Below are 16464 nucleotides of genomic sequence, written 5' to 3'. Positions count from 1 at the left end.
AAGGTGCAGCTAAAACAGTCCTCTGTGATTCCGGAAGCAATTAGAGGCGCTTTCAACAGCCAACTCAAAGAAAAAATGATTAATCCGCTACAAAATAATGATTTTATATATGCAGCGTCCAGCGCACAACGCGCGGCAGCCATTGGAACAAAGCATGGCGTCCAGCTGGGAACACAGCGGTTGGGAACGTCACAACGATGTGCATGCAAGTGCGTGAATCAAAGTCATGCAAGTGTCAGGGCACCTTATGAGTGTATGGAAGTAACATTTTCAACAAGCACATTGTACTAGTGTCCCTTTACTGAAGTAACTTAAGTTCATGGAGCCATTTTTTAACATATGTGGTATTCTAATCTATGTTTTTGTACATCACTGATTTTGCTGAATTGAGATGTGAAGACAGGATGTTTAACCTTAAGAAGAAGCCAAGGTGCTCCCTGCCGTTTATTTTATGTCAGGAAATTTTCAGGTCATTCCCCAAAGCTGAGACACATTTGCTGACTTGTAATGGCTGACTTAAAAGTAACTGCACATCAAATAGATGAAAAATAGTGTGGTTTCTTTTAACCACAGTGTACATAAAAAAAGAGAAAAAAATGTCAGAGACATCTGCTTGCTCATCAATCTTACATAAGTCTTCAGCTGGTTCCATCTTGAAAAGTTGGCATGAACAGAAGTAGATTTAAACAAATGTGTGTGGTTTATTATGTTGTAGCTCAGTCACAAGGGTGCAATTTAGAACTAGAAACTGGGGGGGAACAAAGTGCAAGACCCGCAGGGCCGAAGTGGATAGGCCGGGGGTCTGGGGGCCGCTTTAGGCCCCCAGAAGCCAACGGTTTCTAGATAAGCTCAGATGCATTCTGAGCATCCAGAACAGTAATTTTAATGTCTTGAGAAGACCATAAAGTGGACACCATTTGACTTATGCAATTTGAAACTGTGGATATAAGTACTTTATTCTGAGAATAGCCAGCATTGATTTTATTAACATCCTGGTGTAAATAAGGTATCACCACATGTGTAGAACTCAAAAAGAATGATAGGTAAAAAAAAACAAAAAAAACAACTGCAAGCAATGTGGTAAAATGTATTCAGAAATATGAAAGAACTGTATTTTTTTCTCAAGATTTGTTTTTGCATAAGTTTGAAAAAACAACAGATCATAAGTTTAGGATAAATTACTTATCATGAATTTAATTTTTGAAGTGGCACTAATGACAACACTCATACTGAACATAATTTCGCTTGCATAGACTGATTCCTTCTTTATGTTCTCCAATGCCATATACCAACACAGGGCAGAGTAGCTACCTAAACTCTGGGAGTGAGATAGATTATCTCATCAGTAGTTTTATATCCTCATTGAGGACAACTTTGGATGCTGTAGCTCCTCTGAAAAAGAGAGCCTTAAATCAGAAGTGCCTGACTCCATGGTATAACTCACAAACTCGCAGCTTAAAGCAGATAACCCATAAGTTGGAGAGGAAATGGCGTCTCACTGATTTAGAAGATCTTCACTTAGCCTGGAAAAAGAGTCTGTTGCTCTATAAAAAAGCCCTCTGTAAAGCTAGGACATCTTACTACTCATCACTAATTGAAGAAAATAAGAACAACTCCAGGTTTCTTTTCAGCACTGTAGCCAGGCTGACAGAGTCAGAGCTCTATTGAGCTGAGTATTCCTTTAACTTTAACTAGTAATGACTTCATGACTTTCTTTGCTAATAAAATTTTAACTATTAGAGAAAAATTACTCATAACCATCCCAAAGACATATCGTTCTCTTTGGCTGCTTTCAGTGATGCCAGTATTTGGTTAGACTCTTTCTCTCCGATTGTTCTGTCTGAGTTATTTTCATTAGTTACTTCCTCCAAACCATCAACATGTCTATTAGACCCCATTCCTACCAGGCTGCTCAAGGAAGCCCTACCATTAATTAATGCTTCAATCTTAAATATGATCAATCTATCTTTATTAGTTGGCTATGTACGACAGGCTTTTAAGGTGGCAGTAATTAAACCATTACTTAAAAAGCCATCACTTGACCCAGCTATCTTAGTTAATTATAGGCCAATCTCCAACCTTCCTTTTCTCTCAAAAAGTCTTGAAAGGGTAGTTGTAAAACAGCTAACTGATCATCTGCAGAGGAATGGTCTATTTGAAGAGTTTCAGTCAGGGTTTAGAATTCATCATAGTACAGAAACAGCATTAGTGAAGGTTACGAATGATCTTCTTATGGCCTCAGACAGTGGACTCATCTCTGTGCTTGTTCTGTTAGAACTCAGTGCTGCTTTTGATACTGTTGACCATAAAATTTTATTACAGAGATTAGAGCATGCCATAGGTATTAAAGGCACTGCGCTGCGGTGGTTTGAATCATATTTATCTAATAGATTACAATTTGTTCATGTAAATGGGGAATCTTCTTCACAGACTAAGGTTAATTATGGAGTTCCACAAGGTTCTGTGCTAGGACCAATTTTATTCACTTTATACATGCTTCCCTTAGGCAGTATTATTAGACAGCATTGCTTAAATTTTCATTGTTACGCAGATGATACCCAGCTTTATCTATCCATGAAGCCAGAGGACACACACCAATTAGCTAAACTGCAGGATTGTCTTACAGACATAAAGACATGGATGACCTCTAATTTCCTGCTTTTAAACTCAGATAAAACTGAAGTTATTGTACTTGGCCCCACAAATCTTAGAAACATGGTGTCTAACCAGATCCTTACTCTGGATGGCATTACCCTGACCTCTAGTAATACTTTGAGAAATCTTGGAGTCATTTTTGATCAGGATATGTCATTCAATGCTCATATTAAACAAATATGTAGGACTGCTTTTTTGCATTTGCGCAATATCTCTAAAATTAGAAAGGTCTTGTCTCAGAGTGATGCTGAAAAACTAATTCATGCATTTATTTCCTCTAGGCTGGACTATTGTAATTCATTATTATCAGGTTGTCCTAAAAGTTCCCTGAAAAGCCTTCAGTTAATTCAAAATGCTGCAGCTAGAGTACTGACAGGGACTAGAAGGAGAGAGCATATCTCACCCATATTGGCCTCTCTTCATTGGCTTCCTGTTAATTCTAGAATAGAATTTAAAATTCTTCTTCTTACTTATAAGGTTTTGAATAATCAGGTCCCATCTTATTTTAGGGACCTCATAGTACCATATCACCCCAATAGAGCGCTTCGCTCTCAGACTGCAGGCTTACTTGTAGTTCCTAGGGTTTGTAAGAGTAGAATGGGAGGCAGAGCCTTCAGCTTTCAGGCTCCTCTCCTCTGGAACCAGCTCCCAATTCGGATCAGGGAGACAGACACCCTCTCTACTTTTAAGATTAGGCTTAAAACTTTCCTTTTTGCTAAAGCTTATAGTTAGGGCTGGATCAGGTGACCCTGAACCATCCCTTAGTTATGCTGCTATAGACTTAGACTGCTGGGGGGTTCGCGTGATGCACTGAGTGTTTCTTTCTCTTTTTGCTCTGTATGCACCACTCTGCATTTAATCATTAGTGATCGATCTCTGCTCCCCTCCACAGCATGTCTTTTTCCTGGTTCTCTCCCTCAGCCCCAACCAGTCCCAGCAGAAGACTGCCCCTCCTTGAGCCTGGTTCTGCTGGCGGTTTCTTCCTCTTAAAAGGGAGTTTTTCCTTCCCACTGTCGCCAAGTGCTTGCTCACAGGGGGTCGTTTTGACCGTTGGGGTTTTTCCGTAATTATTGTATGGCTTTGCCTTACAATATAAAGCGCCTTGGGGCAACTGTTTGTTGTGATTTGGCGCTATATAAATAAAATTGATTTGATTTGATTTTGGAGATCAAGCAATAATATTGTCCATTGATGCTTATGTGTAGACACTAGCCCCTAGAGGCAACTATTTTTGGTTTCAAATCTGGGCAAATGCAGTCCCAGAAAATTCCCAATGTGACAAACAGGAAACAGGTGTTGTAAACAAGTCAATGCTGCTAAAAATACAAACTTGCAGAAACAAAGATACTATTCTGACATGGTTTTGCACATAAGACTGACATGGTTTGCACATAAGACTGGCATAGCATGTTTCAAGTACACACATATATGTCAGAAGGTGGGGGGGCATACCATATTCTGCCCCCCCGGTTGAAAAGGTGGGGGGGACATGTCCCACGTATCCCCCACCAAATTGCGCCCATGGCACAATGCGTGTTGTGTTAATTATATTTTATTAACTGTGAGGCGTTACAGTCAACTACAACCTTTGCTATGATTTTTAATTAATTATATGTCAGTGCTCATAATGCTGCTTGGTTGCATCAAACCCGATGTGCCCACAAAAACGTCTCCTACCCTACGTGAATTATGCTGATATCACTCATTAACACATATTTACTATAAACCACTATTTTTCATTACAAACGGACCACATTATCAGTGTTCCTTGTGACATGTTTATTGACCCCTGTAATAAGTGTCACCCGAAGACGTGGTCTGCTAAATTTAACATTAAAGCATTGCTATATGATTGTAATGTACAATCAACACAAAAAAATGCCTCCCTAATCAATCAGGGCTATCAGTAAACAGAGGGGCCACTGTGAGAGAGCTTTTATATTCCCAAATCGTTCCATTAATGAAAGTCACACACCGCACAGGGAAATCATTTTGCTGATTTACTCAGGCTACACAGCTGAAAAACAGCTGCTTAATATCCCACTTGAAAGCCCCGTTCACTTCTTCTACTGTTAACAAGCCATTACAGTGAGTTATGCACCCTCTTCTTTTCTGCATGAATTTAGCTTTTTCTTTGCTGCTAAATGGATCCAAATTGGAAGGGTGGGTCCATCGTGGGTTTTAGGGAAGCTATCATACGTTCACGTTCTTCCTGTAGGTGAGAGATTGGCTGATTTCACTTAAGTGTGTATTCTCCTCGTGTCTCCAGGGTGTCTATGACAGTTGCTGCACGACAGTCTGACGCTAACTTTCTGTGGGGATGTGATAGGACCTGCTTTGTGGTGTCACTATTTCATACTTACAATACATAGGAGACGTGTAGGAGCCCTTTAAGGTGTCCTTGCTAATTGATACGGGAACACTTTGAGCTGAATGTGTGAGTTATGTCAGGGTGTTAATTGAGCAAAGTGTGGCATCACTGGTGATAAAAGGCCCATTAAAGAAATGACAGCCTCCAAAGTGTCACAACTGTAATCAATGAGTAACAAAACACTTTGCAGAGTAGTATCATTTTTTATGACACCTGAATATATACTTGTCATTTGATAGGTGGATTCTACGCCACGTGACATTCATTATTTGACCCTGAGTTCTTGTTCCAATTATTCACTGGATTCAAGAAAGCATATGTATGTTTCCACACACACTACTGAGCTCCTCAGTGCAGCAGTGTGTCAGCAGGTCCTGAAGGACAGAATAAGCTCCTGGGTTCCTCTGCTCTCCATTTTCTGTTCCTAGAAGAAACACGTCTGTAATTTTTAACAAAATGTCAAATAACATGGCTCTATTGAGGTGTCATATAAAACAAATAACGAATGCTTTCAGTTCATACAATGGAAAGAATATTTCCATGCACTGAAAGCTGGAATTTACCAGTCCATGTGGTGCAGCCAAGTGGAATGGTACATTTCATTAAACTTGATACAGTATGGCCGTTTATAAAAGTAAACACTGATGAGAAATACTAGACTTCATGTTACAGCTTCAATGCTTCACCTCAGGGAGCTGAAGTGGCTACTTCTATAAATGATTTGCTCAGACAATTTGACACTTTGCTCCACTTTGGTTTGATCCATTTCCTGGTTAGAAAACCTTTGACCTGGGAAATTCAACTGGCAATTTTCCGGTGTTGCAGACCGAATGCCCCTCCCTTAAAAATTGGTCCGCCTTTTGCATCTGCGCATGCATCATTTGGGACCACAGAAGCACGTCTGAGACGGAGTCTCTTTCCCCAAAGCAATCAAATGGATTAATGGGATTATTAACCATCAGATGATAAAGGTTTGGTTGTCCATTCAGCTGCTCCTGTTTTTGTGTTCGGGGTCGCCACAGCGGATACAACCAGATCCGCATTGATATTTGGCACAGGTTTTATGCCGGATGCCCTTCCTGACGCAACTCCAGTGTTACCTGGAGAAACACACACAGTCGCTGGTGTTCCAAAGAGGTCTCCCATGCAAGTACTAACCAGGTCCCGCGCTGCTTAGGTTCTGAGATCTGACGGGATCATGCTGACACAGAGCAGATCGGCTGCCATCAGATGATAAAAGTAAACCCTCTTAAATCATTCTAAAGTCAGTTTTAAGCAGAAACAAGGCCGTTTTATGCAGAAACTCAATGAAACCAAGGGAGATTGACAGTTATCTTGTGTTTCTTCCACTTTCTAATAAATAATCATAATAGTTGTTGTCTTCTACCAAGCTGCTTGCCTGTTGTCCTGTAGTCCATCCCAGCCTTGTGCAGGTCTACAGTTTTGTCCCTGGTGTCCTTAGACAGCTCTGTGCACAATAAGACGGCTTCTTAAAGAAAAATTAACAGGTCTGTTTGAGACAGAATTCTCGCTGGTTGGTTGGGGATCAAATACTTATTTGCAGCTGTAACATCCAAAAAAAAAAAAAAAAAAAAAAAAAAAAATCATACATTGTGATTTCCGGATTTTTTTTTTTTTTTTTTTTTTTTTTTAGATTATGTCTCTCACAGTGAACATGCACCAAAGATGAAAATTTCAGACCCCTCCATGATTTCTAAGTAGGAGAACTTGCAAAATCGCAGGGTGTTCAGTACTTATTTTCCTCACTGTAGTTGGTGTTCAGATGACAGAGCAGGACAAGTGTGAGAGTATCTGCTGGTGTGGCGGGTCACCAGATCCACCACACTTAAGAACCGCCTTGGGTCATGGACAACAACCAACCAGGCAGACAACTGGTCCATCTTCATTTCTCAAATGTAACCATCTATCTGCTGCATGAAGGTGGTTACATTTGTTAGACGGCAGAATATGTACTGTGTAAAGGGAAGCTGGATGTGTTCCAAATGTACTTGCAGTATGTGCTGTAGAGGTTGTCAAGTAATGGCCCATAGTTTCCCACTCTCATCTGCAGTGGACTTCATCATAGCTCTAATTTTGTTTTTATTCATTTTTGCAGGTAGACCGCCAATCCCAGTTCATCCAGGGTTACAGAGTGCTGTTTCGGCAAACATCAGGACTGCCATCCCCAGGACCCTGGCAGGCCCAAGAAGTAAAGGTTCCATCAGAGCGAAGTGTCGTCCTTTCTGGACTCAAGAAGGGCATTGTATATGAGATTAAAGTTCGACCTTACTTCAATGAGTTTCAAGGGATGGACAGTGAATCCAAGACAGGACGGACTAATGAGGAAGGTATGAAGAAGAAGAACAGAGTACAGAAGATACGTAGATGATGATAGGTGTGGGGTGACCCCATTAGCTGCTATTGTTTCAGGTTTTATCATGCAACCACTGAGAACCAAAGTATGAGTGTCTATGTGTGTGTGTGTGTGTGTGTGTGTGTGTGTGTGTGTGTGTGTGGGTAAGTATATGTGTGTTTGACCTTCCTCTGTGCTTGTTTTTTTTTTTTCTTCTTTTTTATGATTGTTGGTGTTAGTGTAAAAGTTGTAATCCATCACCCAGCCTCCGACCTGTGCTTTGATTGGATGCACCGCTCACCTCCACCTGTGCAGATGATCTGTCGCCCAAAGCTTGATTCATACAAACTGCGACAAGGCCACAGCGCTGCATGGAATTGCATTGTGGACATGTTAAAAAAAAACACACACACACAGTGTTTGGTTGAATTTACTATGTTGACAGATGCCGATCATTCTGAAACAAACTCAGCATCTTCAACCTTGACGCTTACTTACTGAAATGAAATGGTGGTTTTATCTCGTATAGAGAAACACACAACAGAGACACATACATAACCTTTATTCCACATGAAAAAAAAAAAAAAACGCACACCTTTTCCCAATATATTCTGCCCTGCATGTTTAAGAGACAGTTCACATCCTGTTGAGGTGACAGGCCCATTTATTTTCTCTTTCTCAGAGGAACCATATCTCATGCGCCAGCCTGTGTCCACACTGCTACAGTGGAACTGCCATCACATCACAGCTGTCCCCAGAACACACACACACACACACGTGTGCACACATGTACACACACCCCCTTTCCCTTTGGCCTTCAGAAGCTGCATGTCCCACCTATTACCGATGCTGATAATGCATCCTGCTTCAGCTCTATCTGCATCCTGCTCCCACAGAGGGCTCTGCTACTGCTTTCTATTTCTGTCACAACCCCGCCACTGTGCCTGGTCATAGCTGATACACCATCAAACACACTGCTCTGGGCTCCTCAGAGAGCCTGGGACTACTGAGCAGGGCAGCTAGATGGATAGAGGAGTGTAGTCCAGAGAGTGATTAAAACTCAGGCTGTACATTAGCTCACACAATTTGAAAATCCCCAGAGCTGTTCCAGGTGGATGCCCAGATTACACTACGATTAGCACGTCATTGCCGTCTCTGTTATTTTTACTTTATCTCCTGTTCAGTTGAACACATTCTCTTACCTGCCATGTCAATTATTCAAGTTGTGGCTGGTGATTGGGCTCAAAATCCCACTCGGTGATGACCACAGAAGCCAAAACACAAGCAGAAGGCAAATGGGGATGAAGCTGTGAGTTCAAGTTCAAGTTCAAGTAGTTTTATTTTCATTTCAACCATATACACAGTGAAACGAAACATCGTTCCTCCAGGACCAAAGGAGCTACAAAGAATATTATTATGATTTATCACGATAAACAATAATAAATACAGGTAGGCAGTAAAGTGCGGTTGTGACCATTTTTTATAAAGTGAAAGGTATAGCAGCAGTTATTGACCATAAACATTGCACTCTTAAAAGATTAAGATCTTAAAAGAGATTGTGCGTGTGTGTGTGTGTGTGTCTGTGTGTGTGTGTGTGTGTTCAGTCCAGTCACTGAAATATGTGTGACTGTTTAGACCAGACTCTGATTGTTAAGGAGTCTGATTATTTGGGGGAAGAAGCTGTTGCACAGTCTGGACGTGAGGGCCCGGATGCTTTGGTACCTTTTTCCAGACGGTAGGAGGGTGAAGAGTGAGTGTGAGGGGTGTGTGTGATCATCCACAATACTGGTTGCTTTGTGGATGCAGCGTGTGGTGTAAATGTCTGTGATGGTGGGAAGAGAGACACCGATGATCTTCTCAGCCGTCCTCACTACTCGCTGCAGGGACTTGCGATCCAGTACGGTGCAGTTCCCAAACCAGTAACACAAGGTTTAACACTAGCCTTTTCCATAGGTGTGAAATGTTCACATGCCTCCACTGTCTTGCACAGCACGGCATATTTGTTATAGACAAGGGTCACATTTCTGCCTGCCATACATCACTCTGCTAATGGCTCTATTAACACAGCCTTCAAGGGCTCTAATGAAAAATGTCTATTGTTTAGCACAAATATGCATGATAATAAGCCGCTAAATCATTCATAACATTAACTTTGAATGACATTGCGTCTGATGACTGCCACTCACCACAGTAGCACTTTGTCACCCTGATCTAATGTAGCACTTTAGAGCCCAGAGCTTGATGGTTGATCAGATGCTCCCTTGGCAGACTGTTTCTAATCTGGCCAACGCGTTGGGTTCATCATCAGACCCATTCATCTTCCGCCGTGCCAGGGCCTTCTGGCTCTCTGGGGGCCAGTGAGGCCAATCGCGCTGAGGGATGAGCACAGATTTACAGGGTGACACATGCCATTTTGGATGGAGGCGAGGTGAGGGAGAGGCAGCTCAGAAGTAATTGACCTGTCAGACACAGCGGAAATGAGAAAACATTATTTTTAAAACGTTATTTCCAGTTGGGTCAACTGTTATTTATTTTTCCTGCGTTAGCCCGTGTGGGGTCAGATGCTTGTTGCTATCAGGATAACAACAGTGTAAGGTTTATGAAACCGAGAAGTGCTCCCTGACTGTATATCTGGGTAAATCCTATTCATTTAGACCTGCTTTGCTCCGGAGCTTCCTTCTGATCCTCACCTACTGGCTTTAGTTTTGTGTGGCTGATCGATGGAATCAGTCATTACGTGTAGTTAGACCTTGTTTCCTTTCCCATAAAAATGTTTCATATTTCCTTCACTTGGTTTTGTAAGCTCTTTCACCCTCATGCCACACTGGCTCCGTCAGTCCTGTAAGCTGTTAGTGCTCCCCTGACCATGCCAGCCTGTCTTTCACAAATCAACTTGTATCCGCCATGAAAATCCACTGAGGTTCAGCAGTATGAGGTGCACTACTTTTCAAAAGTTTACTTTTCCCTTATTTCTACCACTGTCATAACAGTACAACCTTGACAACTCATAAATAGTTGACCCTGTCGTTCAGGAAATCATTCCAAAGTGCAATGCAAGTGTTATTGGTAGTGTAGAACCGCCACAGTTATGGTCTCACATCTAACACTCACATATTTTAAATCAAAAGTCCAGTTGGAATCATCTGTGCACCTGTGTTGGTCTAGACGTGAGGTGTGGTCAGGCACAGTGGTGGTTATCATGTGGAAGCAGAAAGTAGTTCCACCACAGACCAGTAAAAACATGGTCTAAAATGGAAGAGTTATTCTGATTTTTGTGACATGCAACAGTCACATTTGCATTTTATACGTGGGCTCACAGTGCAATTATACTTTGCTTATACACAAAGGAATGCACATTAGTGCATCATATTCACATAAAACAAACAAACAAAGAAACAAAAACTAATAACTTTGGTGTGTGCCATAGTTTTTGTTTTGTTTTGTTTTGTTTTGTTTTTTTGCGGTTTTCTTCCTCCAGAAATTGTCTTCTCCATTTTTCATGGGAGTGGTACAGTGCCATCTACAGGTCTGATACAGACAGTGTTTTCAGTGTCCCACAGCTGACATGGAAGGTTATTAACCGGTTCAGGAACTATATTTTTGGTGTAACTGATTCAGGAATGCCAGTGTTGGGGTGGAACACAAAACCAGAAATGTTAAAATACCATTTCTGTTCATAAAAAAAAAAAAAAAAACAGTTGGGAAAAAATTCTGGTTTGAAGCCCTTTCCTTATGGCATGTGGACATACAGTGGCCGATGACAACATTCAGAATCTAAACGCAGCAATGGAGGCATCACATTTTAGTCCTATGGTCATAGTTGTCAGTACACTTGATGTGGCTTTCTGTGGTTTGTGGTGCTTTTTCAAAAGTTTTTGTGTTAACCATGCCTTTTTTTTTACCTGCCGTGTCCTTTCATACACTTTGTGTGTCTAAATTCAAGTTCTCGTCGGAAAACCTGTCTCTTCTGAGTGTTTCCTCTGGATAGCAATGTGCCAGCGCACTTGTGTCTTCTTAAGGAGAGTGACATACTGTATGGCAGTCTGATTGGTTGATTTTGTGTTTTGCCCACAACACAACATTTAATATTTAGGTGGCTATATCCAACCTCTTTGCACCTTATACCCTATTTTGTGCTCTAATTTCATGGTGTATAAATTGTGCAATTGAATACATGTGCTGTGCACCTTTGCCCTTGCACCATCAATCAGTAAGATAAGTCTCATAGAATTCTCTCATATTTAGGATACTGAAGTTGCCACATCATGGTTTACTACTGACGTTTGAACTTTTGACCCCCAAAATCAATAGGCTTCTTGGAGTCATCATGCCAAACACACATATCAAATATGGTGACAATCAGACAATTACAAAGAAGTTTTTGTGCTCACAAAATATTAAAAGTATGCTTTAGTGACCTTGCTTTTATATGTTGAACCCCAAAATCATTAGGCTTCTTGGAGTCACTATGTATAATGCATATACCAATTTTGGTGAGCATTGAGCCAATACAACTGAAGTAATGTAGCTCACAAGTGAAATGCTGCATGGATGAGTGAGTGAGTGAGTGACTGAGTACTGACTCCATGCATACGTCTAGCCCACTGGCTGCACTGTTGTAACAAAAAGCCCAAAAATAATAGTAACAGTAATAAAACAATGCATTCATTTATTGAAGTTGAAAAATTAGATTAATATATAATTTATTTGCTTTAGTCATTTAGTATAGTCATCATATATGCAATCAAAGTACATTTCAATATCAACTTTAATTTAGAATCAAAATTAATTCCACCCGCTCTTTTTGAATAGAATAGCATCCCTCATAAAGTGTGACAATGCACGTGCATCTTGATATGAACACATGAGATGTTGCAAAAACACATTTGTGTTAGTCCTGATGTGCAGAATACTCTGTTTGATTGTGGATGTGATTGTTTGTGTCCTCTTTCAGCCCCCAGCGCGCCTCCCCAGCAGGTAACAGTGCTGACCGTGGGAAACCAGAACAGCACGTCCATTAGCATCTCCTGGGACCCCCCTCCACCAGACCACCAGAATGGCATCATCCAAGAGTACAGGGTTTGTTACAGCAACTCAACAGGGAGCATGTACACGCTTTTCTTTAACCAGACAGCCAAATACAATCAGCTGCTTATTTTTTTGCCTCACTTTGCCTTAGATCTGGTGTTTGGGTAATGAGACCCGTTTCCATGTAAATAAGACTGTGGATGCAGCCATACGCTCAGTGGTGGTCGGAGGTCTTCAGATGGGAGTACTGTACCGAGTGGAAGTGGCTGCCAGCACAAGTGCAGGGGTTGGTGTCAAGAGTGAACCCCAGCCTATTGTCATAGGTAAGAGTGAGTAATTCAAATTATTTTAATGCTAGCTACAACTGTTCTACAACTATGCACGGGTAATGGAGATGAATTTTAGCCATGTGATTGTATATTTCATGTCATATTAGTTAAGGTGTAGTTAGTTGCATTGCATTGTGTACATGTTGTCATTATTAATTTTCATCGACCAATTTGTAACATTCATGAGACTCAAGTGAATGATGATAAAAAGGTGATAGCATGTCATATCATTGCAATGCTTTGGCATGCCGTACACAACAGGTAAAAAAGCATGCTTTAACTCGCACATGACACCTGCTGTCCCATTCGGCTTGTAATTAAAGTGCACCCTAGCCAGCTGCTACTACATAGTAAGTAAAGTGTGATGCTTGCTACCTGACCTGAGTACCACATGAACTGTGAAAATAAGGGCTCCAGTGAGGGAGTCGTAATCTAATATACAACCTCAATTCCAGTGAAGTTGGGACGTTGTGTAAAATGTAAATAAAAACAGAATACAATGATTTGCAAATCCTCTTCAGCCTATATTCAATTGAATACACCACAAAGACAAGATATTTAATGTTCAAACTGGTAGACTTTTTTGTTTTTGTGTAAATATTTGGCTGATGTTGAAATGGATGCCTGCAACACATTTCAAAAAAGTTGGGGCGGGACAACAAAAGACTGGGAAAGTTGACAAATGCTCAAAGAACACCTAATTGGAAACAGGTGAGTGTCATGATTGGGTATAAAAGGAGAATCCCCAAAAGGCTCAGCCATTCACAAGCAATGATGGGGTGAGGATCACCACTTTGTGAACAACTGTGTGAAAAAATAGCCCAACAGTTTAAGAACAGTTTCTCAATGTTCAATTGCAAGGAATTTAGGGATTCCATCATCTACAGTCAGTACGGTATAATCAGAAGATTCAGAGAATCTGGAGAACTTTCTACACGTAAGCGGCAAGGCCGGAAACCAACATTGAATGCCGCGACCTTTGATCCCTCAGGTGGCACTGCATTAAAAACCGACATCTTTGTGTAAAAGATCTTACTGCGTGGGCTCAGGAACACTTCAGAAAACCATTGTCAGCTAACACAGTTCGTCACTACATCTGTAAGTGCAAGTTAAAACTCTACCATGCAAAGCGAAAGCCATACATTAACAACATCCAGAAACACTGCTGCCTTCTCTGGGCCCAAGCTCATTTGAAATAGACAGACGCAAAGTGGAAAAGTGTGCTGTGGTCTGATGAGTCCACATTTTAAATTGTTTTTGGAAATCTTGGACATCTTTTCCTCTGGACAAAAGAGGAAAAAGACCATCCAGATTGTTACCAGTGCCAGTACCAGCGCTAAGTTCAAAAGCCAGCATCTGTGATGGTATGGGGGTGTGTTAGTGTCCGTGGCATGGGCAACTTACACATCTGTGATGGCACCATCAGTGCTGAAAGGTACATCCAGGTTTTGGAGCAACACATTCTGCCGTCCAAGTAACATCTTTTTCAGGGACGTCCCTGATTATTTCAGCAAGACAATACCAAGCCACATTCTGCACGTGTTACAACAGCGTGACTTCGTAGTAAAAGAGTGTGGGTGCTAGACTAGTCTGCCTGCAGTCCAGTCCTGTCCCCCATTGAAAATGTGTGGCACATTATGAAGCGCAAAATACGACAATGGAGACTCTGGACTGTTGAACAACTGAAGTTGTACATCAAGCAAGAATGGGAAAGAATTTCACCTACAAAGCTTCAAAAATTACTGTCCTCAATTCCCAAATGCTTATTGAGTGTTGTTAGAAGGAAAGGTGATGTAACACAGTGGTAAACATAAGACTGTCCCAGATTTTTTGAAACGTGTTGCAGGCATCCATTTCAAAATGAGCAAATATTTGCACAAAAACAATAAAGTTTATCAGTTTGAACATTAAATATCTTGTCTTTGTGGTGTATTCAACTGAATATATGTTGAAGAGGATTTGCAAATCATTATATTCTGTTTTTATTTACATTTTACACAACGCCCCAACTTCATTGGAATTGGGGTTGTATAAGGCTGACCGCGCGCGTGTGTGTGTGTGTGTGTGTGTGTGTGTGTGTGTGTGTGTGTGTGTTCATGCACGTACACTTTCAACCTAAGGGCCCCAGTGACCTCCCCCTTGGTGCCCCCAGTCACCATAGCAAGTTTGAGCACGTTTGCTGTTGATTGCTTATTTACTGTGGCTGTCTGTAGCAAACACACAAGCACACATACACGTACGCACACGCAGTCAGCTTTATATGTTAGATTTAGGAGCCATTGTAGCATATTTCAACAATATAGGTTCATGGTATGTAGAACATTATGTTACACTGTTTCTGTTTCTCTCTCTCCCTCTGTGTGTGTTATATGTGTATCCATGTGCAAACACATTCTTGTGAATGCAGCAAGTAACCCAATACCAATACATAGTAAAAGCATCATATTAATGTCAAAGCTACCCCTTTGGGAGTAAAAGACTTGATTAAATTTTGGGGGTGGTAAGTGCATAAATTTGCATGCTATTGATGGAAAACCTGCCATATCTTAAGCTTTGGTCCCACTCAATAATAAAGCTATGAATAATGAGCCACGTACTGTATGGATTTGTCAGAAAATTCAGTGATTATTCGAATAATGAGCCACGTATATGAACATTGCGCAAACAGTTAAAAAACACTGCAAGTGAGTGTGAGTGATTGCATCAGCGCACACAGCACAGATCGATTTGATTGATTATAACCAGATGTTAAATCTATCATAAACATACTTTTAAAGCTGCTCATATGAGGAAATTAGCATTTTACTAAGCTATTACAATATAAAACTGACAAATAATTACCTTTTAGGCTGTTCCAAATACGTTTTCCACCTCATGCAGTGCATGAGAGAGAGTGGAAAGAAAAGCTGCAGATGAAACAGTCCTCCGTGATTCCAGAAACGATTTGAGGTGTTTTCAACAGCCAAATTCTGAGTGAAAATGATTAGTCCGCTACAAAATAATTTTTTTATACACAGTGTCCAGCACACAAAGCAGGTGGGATTGTCATGTAGACGTGTGCGAGAGTGCGGTGCCAAAGTAGCCTGTCCAAAATAGCCTGTCCTGTTTGTGTAGCCACCAGGTAGTCGGATAATGGCTTTCTAACAGCCTCGTCCTCACCACTAGCATTCCTCAAAAATCCTTGTTTGTCCTCATAGTACCTCATACACAAACTGCCCCATGATGTTTTTGCTAAATTTTGAACTTCTCAAAATTAGCGCCATGCTCACAGATGAGCCTCGTTAGCCAAATATTCTGCTTCTAAGAGCCTTTAGGAGCCACTATGCTCCCACGTTTGTTGAATACCACCACTCATACCAAAAAAAAAAAAAAATCATTCTATGTTGCTCATTATTCATCGTTCATTACTCGGTGGGACCAGGGCTTTATAGTACTATGTAGTTACAACCTACAGACCCTCTGAAAGATATGGAATGAGGAGTCCATTTTTATTTCTTTAGAGCATTTAAATATGACAGAAACCATTGAACATCGCACTAAAAAGTCTATAGCAACAACAAATGTACTGGACTTGTTGTTCCAGTACTTTCAGTAGGTATTATCGTTGGTTTTGTAGGGTTGATGGTGTAATATTGCCACCACTGATATATGAATAGAATGAATTATTCTAATGAGTGGACCCATGTATTGAATAGGGTCGTCCAGGCATGCCAGTTTCCATGAAAAGC

The 16464-nt window shown here is 41.0% G+C and overlaps 1 protein-coding gene across 8 annotated transcripts in view; it reads left to right on the top strand.

Moving 5' to 3' along the window:
• Window positions 1-16464, top strand: part of robo2 (roundabout, axon guidance receptor, homolog 2 (Drosophila)) — a 1173428-nt gene that overhangs the window by 1025257 nt on the left and 131707 nt on the right. For all 8 annotated transcript variants that reach the window (XM_034168373.1, XM_034168368.1, XM_034168372.1 and 5 more), the window contains 3 exons: window positions 7143-7374; window positions 12334-12458; window positions 12559-12730. In XM_034168373.1, the coding sequence (XP_034024264.1) occupies window positions 7143-7374; window positions 12334-12458; window positions 12559-12730 (529 nt within the window). The remainder of the gene's footprint in view (window positions 1-7142; window positions 7375-12333; window positions 12459-12558; window positions 12731-16464) is intronic.

Source organism: Thalassophryne amazonica, chromosome 4 (genome assembly GCF_902500255.1).
Source record: "Thalassophryne amazonica chromosome 4, fThaAma1.1, whole genome shotgun sequence".
Taxonomy (NCBI): Eukaryota; Metazoa; Chordata; class Actinopteri; order Batrachoidiformes; family Batrachoididae; genus Thalassophryne; species Thalassophryne amazonica.
Note: the sequence above shows the minus strand (reverse complement) of the source record. Positions and strands in the feature narration are given on the sequence as shown.